The 23,015-nt window shown below is 50.1% G+C and overlaps 1 protein-coding gene across 1 annotated transcript in view; it reads left to right on the forward strand.

The window, feature by feature from the left end:
- The window catches only part of PAPOLA (poly(A) polymerase alpha), a 701,574-nt gene that overhangs the window by 483,373 nt on the left and 195,186 nt on the right, over positions 1 to 23,015 (forward strand). Inside the window, exon 17 of the mRNA XM_078660129.1 lies at positions 9,363 to 9,502. Within this exon, the coding sequence (XP_078516255.1) occupies positions 9,363 to 9,502 (140 nt within the window). The remainder of the gene's footprint in view (positions 1 to 9,362; positions 9,503 to 23,015) is intronic.

Here is a 23,015-nt window from a genome sequence, read left to right on the forward strand (position 1 = left end):
CGGACGACCCTGCCTTCCTATCCACCCATCCCTCCCCGGAGAGTCTGGTGATCCAGGCCTCCACTTCACAGTCCGCATTCCCGTCGGCTCCGCCCGACCGGGAATCAAAGAGGTACGACCAATTTGGTAAAAAAGTGTTTTCCTCTTTGAGCGCTGGGCTGCGGTCTTGTAACACCGCGTGCCTCTTGGGTCGCTACACCCACTCCCTGTGGGATACGGTCGAAGAGTGTTTGCCGCAATGCCCCCAGGAAGTGCGGGACAAGCTCACCCGGGCCTTGGTTGAAGGCCGGGATGCGGCGCGGTACTCGATCCGTTGTGGTCTGGACACAACAGACTCACTGGGACGGGCCATGTCCACTACGGTGGCGATTCGTCGCCATGCCTGGCTGAGATCTGCCAACTTCTCGCCAGACGTCCAAAATTCGCTCATGGACATGCCATTTGATGGCAGTCGCCTGTTTGGTGACAAAGCGGACCACGCGCTGGAGCGCTTCAAGGACTCCAGGGTCACGGCCAAGTCCTTGGGTCTTTCGACCCAGCGCCAGCAGACGGGTTCGTTTCGGCCCTTTCGTGGCCAAGGGAGGGGAGGTCCCGCACGTGCTGCCAGCCACGCGACGCAGAACGCTCCCCAGCGCGGTGGCGGCCGTGGTTTCCGCCGTGGTGGCGGTAGAGGCCAGCGGCGTGGTCAGTCCACGCCTCCCTCCGCTGCTGCATCCAAGCCTTCCTAGTCCGAGCTTTCGGGCTCACGTGACGCCAGTGGGTGGCAGGGTTCGCCATCACCACTCCCGCTGGCGCGCGATAACATCGGACAGGTGGGTGCTGCAGCTTGTTCGAAGGGGCTATGCCCTCCCCTTCGAGTCCACTCCTCCAGCCATGCCACCGCAGAACCACCGTGTGTCGGGGGACCACTTGACACTTCTGCAGGAGGAAGTTACGGCCCTCTTGGCCAAGGGGGCCATCGAGCGCGTTCCTGGGCCAGAAGTAGGGTGTGGTTGCTACTCCCACTACTTTCTGGTACCCAAGAAGGACAAGGGAGGCCTGCGTCCTATCTTGGATCTACGGAACGTCAACGGCTTCCTCCGGAAGGAGAAGTTCAAGATGTTGACTTTGGCTCAGGTCTTGGCTGCTCTAGACCCACAAGACTGGATGGTAGCGTTGGACTTGCAGGATGCGTATTTTCACATCCCCGTCCTGCCGGCCCACCGGCGTTACCTGCGGTTCACGGTAGGCCACGAGCACTTTCAGTTTATCGTGCTCCCATTCGGCCTTACCAGCGCCCCACGGGTGTTCACGAAAGTGATGGCGGTGGTCGCAGCTCATCTGCGCCGGTTAGGGGTTTCAGTCTTCCCCTACCTCGACGACTGGCTGTTGAAGGCGGGCTCGCCCCAGACAGTCGTCCACCACCTTCAGATGACGGCAGACCTCCTGCACGAGCTGGGGTTTTCCATCAATGTGCCGAAATCACACCTGTGTCCCTCTCAAAAGCTCCTTTTCATCGGAGCGGTTCTCGACTCGGCGCAGTTTCGGGTTTATCCTCCGGAACGGCGGGTCCGGGATATTCAGGCTCTGATTCCCATCTTTCAGCCGTTATCCCGGGTTTCGGTCAGGTTGACGCTGCGGCTTCTGGGGCTGATGGCCTCCTGCATCCTGCTGGTGCATCACGCCAGGTGGCGGATGCGGGCTCTGCAGTGGGACCTGAAGTTTCAGTGGGCCCAGCATCAGGGCAACCTATCCGACCATGTCCTGATCTCGGAGGGCACTGCGAGACAGTTGCAGTGGTGGCTTACGGACCGCGATTGGGTCAGGGGCAGATCCCTCTCCCTTCCCCAACCGGAGCACGTGGTTGTGACGGACGCGTCCCTCCAAGGCTGGGGTGGCCACTTGGGAGAGGCGGAGATCAGAGGCCTCTGGTCTCCGGCGGAATCCCGGCTCCATATCAACATGTTGGAGCTGCGGGCGATTCGCCTAGCACTGAAGGCATTCCTCCCCTTTGTCAACGGGAGTGTGGTGCAGGTGTTCACGGACAACACCACCGCCATGTGGTACTGCAACAAACAGGGCGGTGTTGGGTCGTGGACCCTTTGCCAGGAGGCTCTGCGCCTCTGGCAATGGCTGGAACGTCAGGGCGTGACTCTGACGGTTCAACACCTGGCAGGTTCTCTGAACGCCAGGGCGGACGAACTCAGCCGTCGGTGCTCGGTGGATCACGAATGGCGTCTGAACTCGGATGTGGCGAGAGGCCTCTTTCAGCAATGGGGAGAGCCTTGGTTAGATCTATTCGCCACAGAAGAGAACGCGCAATGTCATCAGTTCTGCGCGTTGGAGTTTCCAAGACGGCACTCGCTCGGCGACGCCTTTCGGCGCGAGTGGAGTTGCGGTCTGTTGTACGCCTTTCCGCCTATACCACTTCTGCCCAGAGTGCTGAAGAAGATCAGGCGCGACCGGGCCCAAGTTATCCTTGTGGCTCCGGACTGGGCTCGAAGGTACTGGTATCCCGAGCTACTCAGCATGACAGTCGGTCCCTCGATCCGCCTGCCCCTTCAGGAGGACCTTCTGTCGCAGCAGCAGGGGACGGTCCTCCACCCGAACCTGTCCAGTCTCCACCTCCATGCGTGGAGATTGAGCGGCGACAGTTGAGGCCATTTGACTTGCCTCCTGAAGTCTGTGATGTCATTCTGGCAGCCAGGCGTCCCTCCACAAAGTCGGTATACGCCTGCCGGTGGAACAGATTTGTGGCATGGTGCACAGCAAAGGCTGTGGATCCCCTTTCTGCCCCTCTGTCTGAGGTTCTCCTCTTCCTCCTTTCCCTTGCCCAGCAGGGCTCTGCTCTGGGCACTATCAAGGGCTATCTTTCTGCCCTTTCCGCCTTCTTGAGGCTACCTGATCAGCCATCTTTGTTCAAGTCCCCTATTGTGTTAAGATTCTTGAAGGGCATCACGCACATGTATCCTCCAACTCCGTTCGTGATGCCTCAGTGGGACTTGAACTTGGTTTTGACTTTCCTGATGTGCGCTCCCTTTGAGCCCCTTCATTCCTGTCCTCTCCGTCTTCTCACCTTAAAGACGGCCTTCCTGGTAGCCATCACCTCTGCCAGGAGAGTGAGTGAGCTCCAGGCTCTCTCTATTCAACCTCCTTTCTTGTCTGTTCATCCTGATAAGGTGGTTCTTCGGACTAGACCTTCTTTCCTGCCCAAGGTAGTCTCTGCTTTTCACATTGGGCAGTCCATCACCTTGCCCTCCTTCTTCCCGCCTCCGCATCCTTCAAAGGATGAAGAGCGGCTCCATCGTCTGGACCCAAAACGTGCGCTTTCATTCTATATGGATCGCACACGCCAGTTCCGGGTGGATGACCAACTGTTTGTTGGCTACGTGGGTGAGAAGAAGGGAAGGGCGGTACAGAAACGGACCATCTCTCGGTGGGTCGTCCTGTGCATCAAAGCATGCTACTCTTTGGCTCGGAAGGAGCCTCCTGTTGGGCTGAGGGCCCATTCCACTCGGGCCACGGCGGCTACTACTGCCCTGGGCCGGGGAGTCCCCTTGCAGGACATTTGCCAGGCGGCCACGTGGGCCTCGCTGCACACCTTTGCGAGGCACTACTGCCTGGACAGTCAAGTCCGGAGGGATGGCTTCTTTGGCCGTTCGGTCCTCCAGGACTTTCTGGTGTAGGTTGTATTGGTTCGCAGACCCACCACCGGGGTTGGTATTGCTGGGGTATCTATTCTAAGGTAAGGAATCTAATACTAACCTGTTTCTTTCAGATGAACAAGTTACTTACCTTCGGTAACGATATATCTGTAAGAAACAGTAGTTAGTATTAGATTCCTTACCGCCCCTCCCATCCTCCCCGTTCTGCGAACTGATACCTAGGGTTAAGGACATCCCTTTCAGGGCCCTAGTTTTCAAATGGCACCAGTGTTGGTTCTCACATGGCTCTGCGTGTTCTGGCGCGGAAAAGCTGTGTGCAAAGAACTGACGTCAGCGCGCGGAGGCGGCGTCTATATACTCCAGCGACGTCATCACGGCGCACGACGCCGACGACGCGGAGCCGCAGGGGACGCCTGCAGACGACGCCTACCGACGCGCAGGGGTACTGCTACGCAAAAGTTTCCGGATCCAGACTGACGCCTGGGGATATTCTAAGGTAAGGAATCTAATACTAACTACTGTTTCTTACAGATATATCGTTACCGAAGGTAAGTAACTTGTTCGATAGTGGCAACTAAGCTCAGTGGGCAGTCCAGTCTTGATGACATGCTCATTAGTTTGTCTTTCTGCTGTTTCCGTTCATCCCTCATGTTCTGCAGCAGGCAGAGTTATTCCCTGCTGCTTATTGCCGTAGCAAGACCAAACCAGTCCTTGTATCCTATCTTCTCCACCTATCCCCCCATTTGTGCTGAGAAACTATCTCAACCTTTTATCCAGGCACAACTGAAAGGGCTTATGCCACAACTTGAAATCTGATGCTTACAGCCTGGATGTTAACCACCTAGAATTTGATCAGTTAGACATTTTTGAGGTCTTCATATCGATACTAGCTGAGGTGGCCCCCTCTTTTATGACAAAGACCTATCATGCCAGGTGGAAGCATTTCTAAATATGGTGCAAGAGTAAAAGTCTAAATCCCATTTCCAGACAGTTGCACCAAAGTCTGTTGTACCTTCTTCACCTTGCCTGAGAAGGCTTGAAGTACGCTTCTGTCAAAATTCAGCTGTAGGTGATATTCAGGACCATTAACTGTCATTCTCCCAGATTATCATTAATTAGTTCATGAAAGGTCTCTTTCTAGCCTTCCCTTCAATAGATATCAAAGTCCCATTGTAGCTGAATACAGTACCATGTGTTATCTCCTTTTGAGCCCATGCATAAGATGGAATTAAAGTACTCTCTTGTGGAAGACAGCCTTCCATTTGGCTCTGACATCTGCAAGAAGAGTGCGAGAGCTCCAGCCCCAAGATTACCTTACGACTTTTATTTGAAAGAGTTTGTTATACTTCATTCTTTCCAAATCCTTAGGCATCACCTGAAAAAGTACTGCATTCACTTGATGTTCACAGGTGCATAAAATATGGACAGAACCAAAAACTTGTATTTGTTCGGCTCTTTATCTTGTTTGGTTGCCAAGGCAGGTGGGCAATCAAAGGGGCTGCCCTATTTCAGAACATGGCTTTGCCCTCTGCCCCTCAGCCTGTGTCATTTTCTGCCATAAAAAAAGCTAAACACCACCTTATAAAGGGAAGGAGTCCACAAGACTCATGTTGGTGACAGTGATTCTCTATGTGGGAGTGCTTTTCTTGGACATCTAGTACGTGGCAAGGCAGAGTAACATACACACATTCAAGCATTACAGCTTGGAATCTATTGCAACAGATTCGTCTCTGGATCAAGCTACCATGCAGTCTGGGTTTCAATAATGGTAAGCCTCCTTCCACCTTTTTACATAGCTTAGATATTAGTTGCTATTCTGATTCTAGCATGTGAACCTATGAAAGATCCAGTGCTGGAAAAGAAATTAGTGACCCTTAATTCCAGTTCACCAACATTGGTGTGATTCATAGATTCACTTGAAACTCTTCCTTTTACCCCCCCCCCCCCCCCCCCGGGCAAAGGCACCCTACTCATTTTGGTATATCCTTCACAATTGTGCCATGAGATTGCAGCTATTATTTGTTAGTGATGTGCTCGCCACTGTCCCCTCATTTCAAACATTGTTTTATTATCAATTTCATATATATATAAGCAATCAGTGCATTACAGTAAGGGCAGTTGTCATTACTGGTGCAGATATATAGGTGGATCTTTTATTCAACAGATAATGACAAGTTACTGTTGATCTATATTTCTATTGGATCGGTTGTACTGCATTGCTATAGTCCTATAAAAGCAACAGCGAACTACAATTTTAGATATACCGCCTTCTCCCCCGAGTCCCCGATCTGCCCAGTATTTATTGTAATGCATCCTTCCAGCTGTGGTCATGCCATGCATTGCTGGTGGTCATGGATTTGTTTACAATTCAGTTGTGGTATTGAGTAAGTGGGGGAAGTGCCAGTAACTGTCACCTCTAAGGCTGAAATTTAAATTGTTTAAAATTATGTGACTGTGCTAATATGCACTGGTAGGAATATGGCCATTTTAACACTGCGTCTTGCTAGTTAAGAAGTGCACAGGATTCCCAGACTGATGATGGGGGAATGATTCTGATTTGTGCATATATGAAAGAAACCAATGCTGGAGAACTGGACTTACAGGTGAGTAACTAATTCCTTTGATTGGCCGGCTGATCAAAGCGCCACCTTTTCAAAGGCTATTTTGCGATAATCAGATAGACTACCTTTGTGAGCTCAGTCTTCATCTTTGTTGCAAAATTCAAACTACAAGCAACAGTGTATTCAGTATTTTACTCAAACACTAGTCCGGTGTCTCACTCAATCAAGTGTCTCTACTTGTGGGAACTATGGCCTCATGTATCTTTCCGGTGTGGGATGCAGTGCTGCATAGAGATTGCCATAGAAATGCCTAACAACCAGTGATGTCAGAGTTTAGGGAACTAGGACAGTACTGTTGGTGTCAGAAGAAGAATGTACTAGCTGAAGTTTTCCCACTGCCATCTTCCCAAACAGTGGTAATAGATGCTTGGGGAATGTGGAGAAGAAATGCCACAAAGATATGTTGTAGTTGGCAGCATTTCATATTGCATAAAAATATTTCCTTCCTGCTATCATCACTGGGCACTTTCTACAAACAGATACACGTCCACCATGTAGTGGCAAACCGGGCATGATAACATCCAGGATTCTGGCTCATGAAGCCAAGTCCATTTGCCATTAGATGCTGGTAAATGAATGGCAGTCCGCTCACAATGATAAATCTACCAGGTGTTGTAAAAATACAATAAGAAACGTTGTTTTCATTTAAGAAAACACAAGAGGATCTTAAATGCCATCTCTATGCAAAATAAGATATAAAATGTTCCCACTTGGGCCCTCTGGGTTTTGAATATACAGTTAATGGAAAATGCTTGATTTAGTTGAGAGCATTTGTCTGTTTTATCCTCTGATGTCTCTCCTTCCTTAAGTGATCACCAAGTAAAGATTAAGCCACTCAGATGATCCTCATTGCTACAGAATGGTCACTTCAGTGGATGTCTGCTGATCGTCTGCAGCTTACCTCTCTCCCATAGAACAGCCTTCTTAACAGGCAAAATCTGCTCTCCAAAAATGTGAGACAGACTCCTAGACTTTAATTGCTGAGCTTAACTGCATGGCTAATAAGTGCTTGCGATATAGACACTTGAACCCTCTAGGTGATTGTCTGGCCATCTTGAAATGAAACACTATTCAATGAGAACATCATGTACTTTAGATGAAACCAGTTCTGCCTTTTGTGTGTCAGCAAGTAGAAAGACCCAAGAACATGCCATCAGGAAACGGTACTAGCTTATCTTTACTTGTCTGGCTTAATCCTCGGTTAGAGGCATTGAGTTGCTGTTGCTGCTTGTCAGCCTCTTTCTTGGGCACCTTTTTCTCTTCTTAAGTTGATTAGGCATTTCCTAGAACGATTCAACAAAGAGTTCCCTCCAGTCAGGAAACTGTCCAGTGCTCAATGTTATGCTTTTTAAACTGATGAGATCCACTTTTGACCGATGCACAACACTGATTTACAACACTATTTACAAGGTTGTTTTTTTAAATATATTACTTCAGCCAGCAGAGTGAATTGGCTTCATGCTCTAAATACAGTGGAACTGTTCACTGTGTTCCTTTGAAATACAATGTACCCAAGGACAACTCCTTCCTTACCTAAAGTTATTTCTGATTTCCAAATGAATAAGCCAATGTCTTTGTTAACCTTCTATACAATCTATACCTCTCTGAGAGAAAGATTGTTGCATACCCTAAATATTAAGAAGTCTCTACGTTTCTGTTTATAAAACATCCAAGGAATTAAGCAGGACAAACTGCTCTTTGTAATCTATAGAGCTGTTCATATGTCCATGTATTCTTCTTAACTGACTTGGACAATCTTGTGCATTAACACTTTTTAAGAATGCTAATAGACATTTAATCTGGTAATGCGTAATCCCATTCAGCAAGAGGAAAACAAATTCTGCTGTTGTGATGAGAAATGTTCCTATTGACGATATTTGAAACATTGCCACCTAGTCCATACTTTTTTTTTAAGCAATAAGTTTGGACTCCAGACTGAGAGATCGATTGGTAGGTCAGGCTTTGCTACATGGTTTATTTGCTCAAGAATTTTGTTTTGTGGTCCTGTGCATGCTCTTAAAGTTGGGTTAACTTGCTACTGTAATTTAAAAACATTTCAGTGGGAATCCTATTGTGAAGGAGAAAAGGTTACTTTGTTGTAAGCATAGTTCGTCACAGTGGGCATTCTCTTTAAGATTATGAAAGCCCCGCCTGCCACTATTCTAGAACATGCATTTATGACTTTTGTGTCTTCCATGCTCGTCAAAAACTACCTGTGTATTTGACTTCATTATTTTAATAGTGTAATTTTGCAAGGTTCTAAAAGGAGGCCGGGTCAGTATTCACTGTTTTACAGTGATATGCACTATGGTCACGTTTTCAGTTTTTATTTTCATTCTGAATGCTATTTTTTTGGTTGTTTGCAGCCATAGGTACTATTGGGTTTGCTTTTTGGCAGATTAACGACAACTAATATATCCTAATTGGGCATATTTTAATTTGGAAAATATGAATTTATTAGTAAAAATGTGTTCAAGGAGTCTCACACATTCTCAGTTACATTCTTACACCTTTAATGAATTTTGAGAGATTACACTTGGTGAAGAACTAGGAATAGTATAAGCTGTGGTTCTCCATTGTGGGTGTCTTGGAATTCATGAACAAAATACCGGTATAGTTAGAAATTGCTGTGGCAGTGGAGCACTAAGATTCCTTAAATGAGTTGTGTTAGACATCTTTCATTCAAAGGGTAATACTAGTTAACATATCCGTTTTTTTGTTTTTAAACTTTTTGGTGGGTCAATTAAAGCCTAGTTTTAGCCAAATATATTTTATTCTTCCAGTTCCCTTTGCTGTTACTTTTGGTGTGGGTGGGACAGTGTTAAGGGTGTAGCAGTAGCTATATAGATGCTACTAGGAGTTGCGTCATAATCTAGGAAGTGTAAAGAAAAATTGTGTGGATGCATGTTTATCTTAGCTTTTCCCCCAAGATGGTTGACTTGGAGAATACCCCACACAACATAATGGTTTTTAACAAAGCCCATAAAATGACAAAACTGGGGCATTGAGTTTAAATGCAATCAAATAGGGTAAAACAGTGTTTATGATGTCAATCCTTGTTCTTCAGATTCTTAAAAACATTTACTGTCATTTTCAGCATTCAACCGAAAGCGTCAAACTGGCGGGTTTAAATGACAGCCTTGACTTCTCCCTGGACAGTGATAATAGCATGTCAGCACCATCTCCTACCAATACATCGAAGACTAGTCCATTGAATACATCAAGCTGCTCTCAAGGGTAAGGAACCTTAAATATATAGAATGTTACATATTAATCCCCAAATCTCACTTTTGGTTGATAAAAAAGATGTTGACCAGGCTGTTAGTCTCATTGCTTCACCCCACCACATTCAGAACACTACACAACTTGGGCACCACCTATCTGAACAGTCTCATCCCCTTCCACCAACCACCGAGACACCTCAGCTCTTCAGGACTCCTACTTGCACACATCCCATACATACACCCTACCAGATCAGGAGGATGTCTGTCCTCTTACATCCATCGTAAAGCATGGAATGGCTTCCCTTTCCACATCTGAGCCACCTCCAGTTTTCAATTCCACAAGAAGCTGAAGACCTGGCTTTTCAATTAATCACCGTACCATAAGCAGTGCTAGGTCCACAAACATGCGCAATGCCAAGATACCCTTGTGGGTGATAGTGCATTTTACAAATACACTTAACATAGCAACATCATAGTGCATTCTGCAAATACACATAACAGAAACATCAGAAAGCCTCATAACAAGTTCGTCCTGCACAAAGTGTTCAACAAATAGCATTGCCGACTGCACAAAGTTAACATGAAGTTTTGAGAGATGATTTATATTTAAATTTTTACTTTGCAAGAGAATTGATGAATGTGGGTTTTCAGAGTGAGTAGGCATGTGCTGTTTACACAGTTATTTTTGGTGAGCAAAAATGGAAAACCACTTGCAGGAAAGTTCATTTTAATTCATGTTCATATTAGTATTTTAGCAGAGAGTAGGAAGTTGAGGGATTTCACCCTCTGCTTAAGTAAACATTTACAAATTGTGTCCGAGTAGTAAAGGGGAATTTCTGTACAATATTATAATGTTCAAAGGTTGTGAATGAGAGCTCATTGATTTACCTAAAACTTTAAAATTCCCACTGCAACCATAAGCCTCACTTGCACACAGCAGCAGATACATTGATTTTTTTTTTGTGTAAAACAATTTTTATTGCAGATAATAATTCAAACATTACAGGTATTTCTCATGTAAGAACGTGCGGGATCTCAAAATTATCAAGTCTCTGCAATATAATGTTCCACATCATCGCAATTCGTGGTCTGGGGCTGGGTGGTAGTTGTCACACCAATTGCTTCCCCTTCATCACTACACAATGACGTATCTGATGATCAACCGCTGTCTGCTTTTAACTTTACTGTCCCCCCTCCACCAACCCCCCCTTCCGGCATCCGGTCCGTTCAAACTGTTAGGTCGGTGGCAATGGAATGTTGCAACCCCTCTCCCCACCTTCCGCGCCCTCCCCCCACCCACGGTGGTCAGTGGTGTCTCGTGTCTGGGTTGTCGCATGGTGAAGTGTGTTAGTGACCTGCGGAGTCTGGAGATGTCTAAGGAGTGTGTGTGTCCATGGTGGGAGCTATGGCGGGTATCACCTCCCCGGGTACCCCAGGGTCCTCAGCTTCATCTTCTCCCTCGCTCTCCACTGTGTTATCCCTAAGTGCCTGGACTAGAGTTTCCCAAGCTAGTGCCGCTTCCTGGGCCTTCTCGTCAGGCCCCCGTCGAGCCAGTTGATATCTGATCGTGCTCTCCGCTGCCGCCCATTTCTGGAACTCAGTCAGCCATTTCCTATGTGTCGGCGCTGCCTTCGCTTTCCATCCCCTAGTGAGTTCCCTCTTCGCAAGGAGTAGGCCCATGTCTATGAATTTGCTTGTCAGTTTATTCTTACGTGTGTGCGGAAACCAGTGAAGGAGTGTAGTTGCACTATCGTAGTGTAGCTCCCTCTCTGTGACCGCGTTCATGGTATCGCCCACATCCCTCCAGAAGTCTTGTAAGTGTGGGCAGTCCCTCAGCATGTGCAGTAAGTCTGCGTCCAACCGTGCGCATCTAGGACACGCTGCATCCTCTGCTCCAAAGTATTGCGCTATTTTGTGCGGAGTGAGATAAGCCCTATGAAGGATGTAGAGCTGTATTAACTGGAACCGAGCGTTCCTCGTGCTCTTTTTGGGCCTCTGAACCAACTGGGCCCACGTCGTATCCGGGATTTCCCTCTGCAGGTCAGTCTCCCATTGGGTTTTTAAGCGCGTAAGGGGTCGTAAGGTGCTCTCGAGTATTCTGGAGTGTAGGCACGTGATTGCCTTGACCGTGCCTGCGGCCATCATCACATATTGACACGGTGGTGACGTCGCGGGTTCACACAGTCCCTCGCCCCAGTGCGCTTGGATCCCTCGTACCACCGCCGCGTGTAGCAAATAGTCACCTCTCGGAAGGTCGAATTGTTCCTGTAAGGATTGATACGGCGCGAGTACCCCGTCAGTGAAGAGGTCTCCCACCATCTGTAAGCCAGCCTCCTCCCAACTCCGAAGGCTCGACCAGTCGCCTCCATGCGGCAGTGCCGTGAGCATACCCAGTGGAATTTCGGGTGCGTACGGGTGACCGGTGCCCGCGCGCTTATGCACGCGGCTCCAGCAGAGCCTCAATGTCCGCTCCTCCTGAGATAAGTCTCTGAGTGCTAGCTTCTGCTGCAGGGTGATGTAAGCCAGCACATGGCGAGGGGTGCCAGTGTCCCTTTCCTGCTCCGGGCCCCGGTATACCCTTGCCACTTCCTGTGTGAGGAATTGCAGCTGGGCGGCCAAATAATAATACTCGAAATCAGGGACCGCGAGTCCGCCCTCGTTCTTCGGGCGGGTCAGGGTCGCCAAGGCTATCCTCCGCCTGCCAGCCCCCCACAGAAAGGACACCACCTGGGATCTCAGCCGTCGAAATACGGCACTTGGAATCCACACTGGCAAGGTTCGAAAGAAGTACAGTAACCGCGGCAGGGCGATCATTTTTAGCAACGAGACCCGGCCTGTCATTGACAGCGGGAGGGTGGCCCAGAAAAGCATGTTACCCTGCAGTGCTCGGATGCAACGGTTTATATTGCCTTCTAGCAAATCTGCGGGTTCGTGGTAAATGTACACCCCTAGGTAGGGCAAACAGGCCGGCTCCCAGCGGGGCACGGGACGGGTCATGGGGCACCTCTCCGCTTTCCGGAGGGGAAAGAGGCAAGTCTTCGCCCAGTTCACCTTCAGGCCCGATACTCCTCCGAAACGCGCCAACAGGTCTTCCGCCCCCACCACTGCCTCTTCGGCATTCTCCAGGAACAGTAGGAGGTCGTCCGCATATGATGATATGTAATGACGGGTCCCGTCCACCTCCAGTCCTTGGTAGGAGTCACCTTTCCTAGCTAGTGCTGCCAGCGGCTCTATCGCGAGGGCGAACAGCAAGGGAGAGAGTGCACACCCTTGTCTAGTGCCCCTAAGCACTGGATATTTATCTGAGATCAACGCTCCTATTCGCACCCTAGCGCCCGCTGACGCATACAGCACCTCCGTCCACCGCACGTACTCATCCCCAATGCCGAAGCTTCGCAGCACTTTGTACAAGTAGCCCCATTCCAGGCTGTCGAAGGCTTTTTCTATGTCGATCGCCATCACCACCGGGGCCTTGGCGGTCGGAGGAGGATCCGCTATGAGCCTCAGCAACCTACGGATGTTGTGAGACGTATTCCTAGTGGGGATAAAGCCCGACTGATCCTTGTGAACCAAGTCTTGCATGTGGGCCATCAGCCTGGTGGCCAGGACAGTACTCAAGATTTTATAGTCCGTCGTGAGCATCGACAGTGGTCTGTACGATGCCGGGTCAGAGCTGGTCCTATGCGGCTTGAGCAAGGGGATCATGAGCGCCTCGCGCATCGAACAGGGCAATTCCCCCCTCTCTTTCGCCTCGTTATATATGATTTGGAGCCGTGGGGCAAGGATATCAATGTATTTACCATAGAACTCGACGGGCAGGCCGTCCACTCCCGGCGTTTTCCCGCGCGCCATTTTCTTTATGGCCCCCCTAATTTCCGCCAGGTCAATCGGGCCCCCAAGGGCTTCCGCTTGGTCTGGTTCTAGGCACGGCAAGTGTATCTCAGACAACAAGTTCTCTAATATCTCGGTTCGGTCCGCTGGGCTTCCCCTATACAGTCGCTCGTAGTACGCTTTAAAGCATTGTAAAATGTCTGGCTGGGTGTAACACTTGGTGCCGTTCGCATCAATCAGGGACAATATTGGAGCAGCACCCCTATTGGGGTTTGCCAACCAGGCTAGGAGCGTCCCCGTCTTATCTCCCTCAGCGAGCGCTTTGGTTAAGTATGTTTTGTGATCAAAACAGCGAAGGCGCTCCACCTCTACTGCCAGCGCTTCTCGCGCCGAGCATACGCTATCCTGCATGTCGGGGCGGTTGGGCCGACGTTTCTCCACCTCCCGCAGGGCTCGCTCGGCCTTGTCCACATCTTCTACCAGTGTTCGCCGCACCCCCGCGAACTTCCCTATACAATGCCCCCTTACTACCACCTTGAGCGCGTCCCATTCCACCGCCCTGGAAGAGGCCGTCCCCTCATTTTCGGCAAAGTAGTGGGTGATTCTATCTTCCAACGCTCCGCTGAACGGCGGATCGTCCAAAGTGTCCGGATGAAGCCGCCACGTCGGAATTGGTGAAACCACATTCATCCAGGCAAAGGTAAGAAGTAGGGGGTTGTGGTCCGAGATCGTGCGTGCTAGATATTCAGTACGGGCAACCATTGGTAACACCGACTGGGAGCAGAGGAACGTGTCAATGCGCACGTGGAGGTCGTGTATACCCGAATAAAAGGAGTAATCCCTTGCAGTGGGGTGTTGGGCGCGCCACGCATCCGTCAGGTCCCATAGCCCCTGCCAGTTTGATCTGTGTTTTGCCAGTCTGTGAACCGGGGATGCGTGTAGTGGTGGGTGCGACCTATCGAGGGTGGCATCTGCCACGGAGTTGAGGTCCCCCCCCAGTAGCACTGAACCTGTTAAATAGGAGGCCAGCTGTTTGGTCAGTCTATTGAAGTACGATGCTTGCTCTACATTTGGCGCATAGGCGCTGCAAAGTGTCAACTGACGCCCCCGAAGCAAACCCTCAACCGCCACATACCTCCCTTCCGGGTCTACTGTGTGCCTAGTAACTTGAAAGGGAACCCCCGCCCGGATCCAAAGAAGTGTTCCCCTGGCAAACGCCGAGTACGTGGTGTGGAATAAGTGCCCCCTCCATCTCCTCTGCAGTGCGGTGCCCTCCTTCTTAGTTAAGTGGGTCTCTTGGAGGAAGGCAATGTGTATCCCCCTGCGAACCAGGTAGGCGTGTACCTTGTGTCTCTTAGTCATGGAATTTAGTCCCCGCACATTCCAGGACACACACTTCAACGAACCCATGTCAGCCATCACCCCAGTCAGCGCAGGTTAGAGCAATAAATCTCCGCTTCCGGACACCAGACATCTTCCCACCACTTCCCATCCCCACCCCCCCGCCCAACTTCCCAACCCCAAGTGCACCTCGAGTCACCCCAACTACTCCAGGTCCCCCCTCCCCCAGAACAGGACCCAACTGCGAAGCTGAGGCACCCATCCAAACTAGTGAGCAAACGTGCTCACGTAAACTTGTAGTCCGCAGTAATCACCACGGAGGCCTTATGGGCCCTGTGGTGCGTGAGCTGGCTACTGAACCTCTCAAGCCTCGGTCCCAGGTCCCTCTGCCCCACAATACTCAATGCGACTTATAAAAGGAAAGTCTCACAGTAGTCTGTTCCAATATCCATGGGGGGCGCCGCCTCCAGGTTCTCTTCACTCAGAGGCCGCGGACAGCTGTCAGGGTTCAACGATTTCCCCCGACGTCTGGGGGGTGATCTTCGGGCCCCTAGCCCCCTCCAGTCCCGAGAAGTCAGTGTCCGATCCCGTGGCCAGGGCCTCAGAGGCCGATTCTCTTGCCGAGTGGACCGACGCCGTTCCCGACACCTCTTTAACCGCCTGTAGCGCAGCTCTCCGTTCCTCTTCAGTTTGCGACGTAGAAGGCTTCTTGGATCCCCGGTTGCGCCCCCGGAGTCTTCTCGACCGCCTGATCGCATGTTTCTGGTGCTCCTCCTCGGCCCGAAAGCGAGCCCCATCCGTGCCCGCCTTGTAGGTGTCCCACCAGGCCCAGGCATCCGCCGGAGATTCAAAGAACAACGCCTTGTCGTCCACTATCACACGTAGCTTGGCTGGGAACAGCAGGGAGTATTGCAGACCCTCGGTACGTAGCTCCTTTTTGATGGTTAGGAAGGAGGCTCGCTGTTTTTGGGTTTCAAATGTATAGTCTGGGAACAGCGTGACGTTACTATTGTCCACTTGAAATGGGCCCGCTTCCCTGGCCCGCTGAAGGAGCCAGTCTCTGTCTTTATAATGGAGCAATTTGATAACCACCGGTCGCGGCGGGAGACCCTGGCGTGGGGGTCGGGAAGGCACGCGGTGCGCCCTCTCAAGTGTGAAGAAGGGAGATAAGCCCTCCGGGGCAACCACGGTATTGAACCAGTCAGTCAGGTAGCCCACCATGTCCGTGCCTTCTTTTTTTTCCGGCAGGCCAACCAGGCGTACGTTATTCCGCCGACTGCGGTTTTCAGCGTCCTCCGCTCTCTTCTCTAGGGCCTGTATCCGCTCCATCGCTTCAGTGAGTCGTCCCTCCATCGATTTGTGGGCCGGCACGACATCTTGAAGGGCAACTTCCGTGGCCTTGACCCTGTCTTGTAGCTTCGCATGATCTGCGCGCAGGTGCCCCAGCCCCGTCGCTACTTGACCAATATCGTGTTGTAGGGCCTCCTTCGTGGCAGCAATGGCGTCTAGAATCCGGTCCTGCATCAGCTGGAGCTCCGTGGGGGGTTGCGGGGAGTCGTCTGGCGCTTCCGCGGCTGGGCTCCCATCCCCTTTGGGTCCTCTAGGCTTACCCATCCTGCACCTCCCAGCAATTCAGGGCCCTCCGGGTGGTCCGGCGTCAACGATGTCTCCCGCAGTAGGCCGCTGCTAGCCCCAATGCAGTCTCGCAACCAGCCGTCGTCGGGCGGAGAGCCGGGTCTTTGGGGGTCGTGTGGCAGAGATCAGAATTGGCGCCAGTGAACCGGTATGGCACATCCGCTTCTCCCGGTAGCCAGGCGCCAGGGGTCTGCACCGGGGTCCACCAGCCGGCCCCGCCTGCCGGTCAGCAGTCCGTGGAGCTCCCCTCAGCGGTACAGCAACGCCACTGACCCGGAGCCACCCTCCACGCAGGGATCACCACCGGGCGCCAGAGGTGGGGTGGAAAGCGTAGGATCCACAGGGCCCCAGCGGGCGTATTTCTCCCTCCAGTCTCGATTCCCCTCTTCCCTCGGGTCTAGGGCCGATTCAATGCCCCTCCGTCGCGGAGACAGTTGCACCCTGCACGGTCGGTCCGGGTTGGGTCACCGCCCAAACAAGTCGCAGGCCCCGTCGCCGGGCTATAATGTGTCCCCCTGAGCAGGGTCGTGCTTCCTCCGGGCAGCCTCCACTCACAGTGTCCATGGATGGCCCTCCCAAAGCAGGCCTATAGCGTCACGGCCACTTCCGGGGGTATTGCGCTGGTGCAGGGCTCAGAGGCGCCCACAGGGATCACAGGCCTCAAAGCCGGGGCCTCGAGTAAGCCCCCTCGCTGTTGTGGGCGGAGCTCCGCCAGAATCCCACTCCCGGGCGGACCTCGCACCGATCACAGGATCTGCCGCCGCTCTAGGGGGCCGCCGCCTCCGCTCACCACCAGACCCGCACTCCACTGTGCCCCACGCTGTGGCCTCAGGACCTCCGGAGCGGGCACGTCTCTACTCCGCAGCGGCAGCGATGCAGGGAGCCGCCATCTTGTCCCCAGCCGTCTCGGGAACCTCTCACCCCTCAGCGTCCGGTATATTTGGCGTAGCGGCGCACCGACCCCACCGGAACAGACCTGTGGGCTGGCACCGGGATCGACCCGATTTCCACGGGGATCCCGGGTCTAGATCAGGATGAAAGGCGGATTACGGGGCTGAGGGTCGGGAGCCTCGCTAGGCTGCGACCGCGTCCATCGGCTGCTAGCCACGCCCCCCCAGCAGCAGATACATTGATGTGCTAATGAAAGACATGGTTCTCCCTATTAAAGCCAAGTTACTTGTTCTCTCACCCTCGCTCCCTCTTTGTCCTTCTTCCGAATGAGTTATATGGTCCCAGGAAGGGATGCCTAATGTCTACTAAGGCCTCTTTAGGGACCCTAAATTAGGACGCCCATCAGCGACTCAGGAAAATTACTAGTGTCCTCACTAAACGTTGTTTCCCTGAACAGCAAAGGAGTTAAGTGACAAAACATCCTAGGCTATTGTAAGGAGCTAGCAGGCGACATAGTACTCCTCCAAAAAACTAAGAAAGGCTGGGTGTCAAAAGTGACTTGCTCTGTGGCTTGCGGGAAAACAAAATGGGGTTCTTAATCTACTCTTCAAAAACTCTAGTCAAACAGTAATCGCATCCGAACATGACACCAATGTCAGATGGATACTTACTAGACTGAACAACAGGGCACGTCATCTTTACGTCATGAATATATATGATCCCAAAGTATATGATCCAACAGTCTAGGTTACACGTAATAAGATATTAGCAGACATACCACGAGACTTGAAAACGATAGTGGATGGGGATTTTAACCTCCCAATTGACCCCGTTCTAGATCACCACTCAGCGTTCAAATTCAGAACCCCGGGGAACATTAACAGCTGCTCAATCTATGCTCTGTCTGGAGATTGCACTACCCAAAAGGTAATGCCTTTACATTTTTCTCCCTGCCACACTCTAGATTTTCCCCCATTGACTATCTCCTTGTAGATGCTTCACTGGTAAAGGACACTGCCAATGCAAATATCCACCCTATCCTCATATCAGGCCACGCTGCAAACTCAATGTTCATTCTTAACCATCCTGATAAAGGAGATAATCGAAGGTTTGCTCTTAAACACTAAAATACTAGAAAGTGAACCAGATATTGCGTTTCTACAGAATGAAATAGAACACTTCTTTAGAGAAAATGAATACTCAGTCAAATCAGTGGTAATTCTATGGGATGCGTTTAAGTGCTCCACATGAGGGAAAATCATTAAACGAATGTCCCAAAAAAAACCTGGGAAATTAAGACACTACAATCTCAAGGCACTAAAATAAACAATTAGGAAGCATTTAGACACTTTAACTGCAAGTCCCTACTTGAGGATATCCAGCAATTAATGTATACTTATAACTCTATCAGCAAACGGGCATACCTCGATGTACACGCAAATTAATCTAAACAACTTCTATTTCGCAACAGAGCAGGCAAAACGATATTTGAAGTCTTTAAAGATTTTTTTTACAAAAAACTTTACACCACACCAATGTCATGTGACGAATCAAAGTGCCTAGAGTGCCTCAGCTCCTTTCCTACTGCTTTAGTCTCCGACATGGATAGAGTGCGCATTAATCAGCCAATAGAAATGGAGGAGATTGTTAAAGCAATAAGATCAATTCATTCTGGGAAGGCACCTGGCCCTGACTGCTTCCCTACCATTTTCTGTAAAATATTCACTACCTCTGTCATCTGACATCTCAAAAATACCCTTGACCACTTTGCTCTTTTAGGCAAAGTCTTTGGTATGGCTTCCGAAGCCGCAATACTGGTCATTCCCAAAAAGGGCAAGGATCATTCGGATCCCAAGAATTTTCGTCCCATTTCACTTCTAAACATGGAGGTCAAAATGTTTGCCAAAATCTTAGCCAACACATCCTTTTAGATGATATACAGAATGGGTAATGAACTCCTCCTACACAGTGCTTATTTTGAAGCTGTGGTTTCTGGTGCTCAGCAGCACCGACGGTATGGTAGTCTGCCATATGGTAGCGTTGTTAGCCTAATTTGGAGAGAGCATGATAACAGTTATGTTGGAGGCATGTGAGCTGTAGATCACATGCAGTTAGCTCGCCATCTAGTGTTGGGTCCGGATGTTTGCAATTTTTTTTTGTTCGAGAAAGTTTTTCCAGTCACGAGGTAGGTGACTCCTCCTTTGGGTGATAGTCTGCATGGGCATTGGCTCCATCGTTGGATTATTTTTTTCCGACATCAGGTTCGAATGTGTATTGCTGCACTCCGGTTCGGCACAGTTTCGTGGACCCCTTCAACACGCAATCCACTACCCTCAACAGTATTGTTATCGATCAAGGCTTCCATTCTTCGGGTATCGTCTCAACTCAAAACAACTTCGATTGGAAAACTCGTGGCGGCCTTTCTGGGCTACCCACGCAGACAACCCCAGTAGTCGAAGGAACGGACTCCTTTCAAGTTCTGTTCAGGATGTCGTGCTAGGTTTCCACACACCGACTTGCACGAAGTGTGCAACCTCTGCCTGTCCCTAGAATACGACAAGAAAGACTGCGGCGTGTCCTATCGTTTAGATTGATGAAGAGGCTTCGTGACCGCCTGGCTCGACGTCTCGAGATGAAACACCAAAGCGGCTCCGCACCGGACATCTTCGAAGATTCTGACACAGAACATCACGCTCAAGGAGCTGAGGAAGAACAACATATCATCTCTGTGTCCGAAGCCAACTCCGACATGGAAGAGGAGGAGCAGGTTACTCCGGATCAGCGTACTGTGAGTAAAGATACCCCCTTGCCCCTTCAACAAACAAAGAAAAAGGCTCCAGTCTCTCCTCTGCCTTCGGGCCTAGGTTGGCACCGATAAAAAGTTTCCGACGCCCCGCCCGGCTCTGAAACACAAAGACAAGATGCCGAAACCGGCTAGTGAGGAGAAAGACACTCCGTCTAAAGAGTCGAGGACCGAAACTCAGCCTTCGGATCAGAAGCAGAAAAAACTAGTTATAAACCCTGATACAGGACATATCCATACCACCCTTCCAAAGACACGTAAAGTAGACCAGCCAGAGGATGACCACATTCCTCTCAAAAAGAAAAGTGTGGGTACTAACCCTTCTCCCCCTTACATTCCACCTCCTTCTCCCATTGATCCCAATTTACTTATTACACCCTCAGATTCACCACCACTATCACCTGACCCACAGGATGGCGGGGATGGGAGAGGAGGATCAGGATAGGCCACATGAGGATTATCATACTGACCCCAATACAGATAATGACCCTGATCTGTATCCGTCCAGACCCTCCCCACCTGATAACATTGGATATGTTGAGCTTTTTAACAGGGCTGCTCAATATCACAGGGTGGAGCTCCATAAAGAGACGTTGGAAGAGGATTTCCTCTTTGAGAACCTTACTTCCTCTCAAGGAGCCGCTCATATATTGCCAATGCTTAAAGGCATGCTACACCACACAGATGACATATTTAAAGGTCCTGTGAGGGCAATAATTATTACACCTAGGATGGAGAAAAAATATAAGCCTGCCCCTACTGACCCCTCTTATATCAGAGGTCAGATGCCCTTAGACTCTCTTATGGTTTCCAACGCTCACAAGAGAGCTAATTCACAGACCACAGGTGAGGCTCCTCCGCCCGATAAGGGGTCTAAGCTCATTGATGCCTCTGGCAAGAGAGTGGCTTCACAAGCAGCCAATCATTGACGCATTGCCAATGACCAAGCTTTGCTGGCTCGCTACAATAGGGCTCATTACGATGAGTTGTAAAAACTCATGCAATTTCTGCCTCATCACCAATACCTCTATCAGGTGTGCCCTAGACGCAGCAGACACCGCATCCCGTGCAGTAAATACTAGCGTACTTCTACACAGGCATGCATAGTTGAGAATCTCAGGATTCAAGCCTGAGGTGCAAACCTCCATTCTAAACCAACCATTTGGTAAGGAACATCTCTTTGGCCCAGTGGTTGATACCTCGCTGGAGAAAATGAAGGACACGGAGGTCACAAAGTTCATGGGGGCTTTGCAGTCACCTACCAATATGGGTTCCTTTCGTTACTCCCATTACAGGGGTGGTTCCAAAAAATGTATCAACCAAAACTCCCTCCTCCTCTTACAAGGGCAACAACCAATCCCCCTCATCAAGAGGTTATTTCAGAGGAGGTTTTAGAGGAAACAATGGTAATGGATGAGGATGAGGCAGAGGCAACTCCACCCGCACTTGCCCCGCAAACAAACAGTGACTTCCTTCCGTTACCGCCCGATCATTTCACTCCTGTCGGGAATATCTCTCCCAATTCCTACCTGTTTGGAATTCAATCACCTCAGACAAGTGGGTACTACAAATTATGTAGTATGGTTATTGCCTGGAGCTTACAGACACTCCCCCAAATATTCTTCCAAGATCACATGCAATGTCACAAGAGCATCTTGCCCTTCTAAGGCAAGAGGTTCTCTCGCTGCTTGAAAAACACGCTATAGAGCCAGTCCCATTACACTACCAGGGGACTGGAATATACTCCCTGTACTTCTTAATTCCCAGAAAGGGTGGCTCTCTCAGGCCTATACTAGACCTCAGGGAACTAAATCGATACATTCAGTCGGACCACTTTCACATGGTCCCTCTCCAACAAGTACTCCCACTCCTTCAGCAAGGCGACTTTCTGTCCACTCTTGACTTAAAGGACGCCTATTTCCATATTCCCATTCACCCTGCTCACCGCAAATACCTCAGGTTTGTGGTAGACGGCCAACATTATCAATTAAAGGTCCTCCCATTCGGAGTAACTACCGCACCCTGGGTTTTCACAAAATGCCTGGCAGTAGTCGTGGCTCATCTAAGAAGACAGCAAATCCACGTCTTGCCTTACCTAGATGACTAGCTTATAAAAGCCAGCTTGCAGCAAAGCTGCCTACGCCACACTTGGAAAAACAGTGCAACTACTTCACGACCTTGGGTTCACTGTAAACCTTACCAAGTCTCCTCTCCAACTGTCCAACATACAATTGTATTTAGGAGCCATAATATACACTCACAAAGCTCTAGCGTGTCCCAACCCAGTCAGAATCTGCAACATGCAGACTCTAATCTCTGTTTCAGCTCCAACACTCATTATCAGCTTGAGTATTTATGCAATTGCTAGGAATGATGGCGTCTTGCATTTTAATCATTCCTTACGCAAGACTCCAAATGCGCCCCCTTCAAGAGTGCTCAGCACGTCAGTGGAACCCGGGTCAGTTATCAGATCTAGTGTTGGTGGACGGCCGAATCCATCGCTCTCTGCAGTGGTGGAATACACAAAACCTTTCAAAGGGGCGGCTCTTCATCGACCCAGTTCCACTAATGGTGCTAACAGCAGACGCATCGCTCACTGGTTGGGGAGCTCATCTCCTAAAGCATACCACTCAGGTCATGTGGACTCTGCAACAAAAGCAATTCCACATATACCTTTTCTCGAGCTGCTGGCAATTTTTCTAGCGCTCAAAGCGTTTGAACTTCATCTTGTAGGCAAAGGTGTCCTAATTCACACAGACATGACAGCAATGTACTACATACAAAAACAGGGGGGACACACTCTCTTCAGCTGTCACAATTAGCTCAGAACATCTGGAGATGGGCCATACTTCACAAAATATATCTCCTTGCAGAACGCCTTCCAGGAGTAAATAACCAGTTTGTTGATCTGCTCAGTCGTCAACTACAAAATATCCACGAATGGGAACTCCACCCTCAAGTTCTCCTCCCATTCTTTCAAATATGGGTCTTCCCAGAGATAGAGCTGGTCACCACACATCTAAAT

Source organism: Lissotriton helveticus, chromosome 9, assembly GCF_964261635.1.
Source record: "Lissotriton helveticus chromosome 9, aLisHel1.1, whole genome shotgun sequence".
Classification (NCBI taxonomy): domain Eukaryota; kingdom Metazoa; phylum Chordata; class Amphibia; order Caudata; family Salamandridae; genus Lissotriton; species Lissotriton helveticus.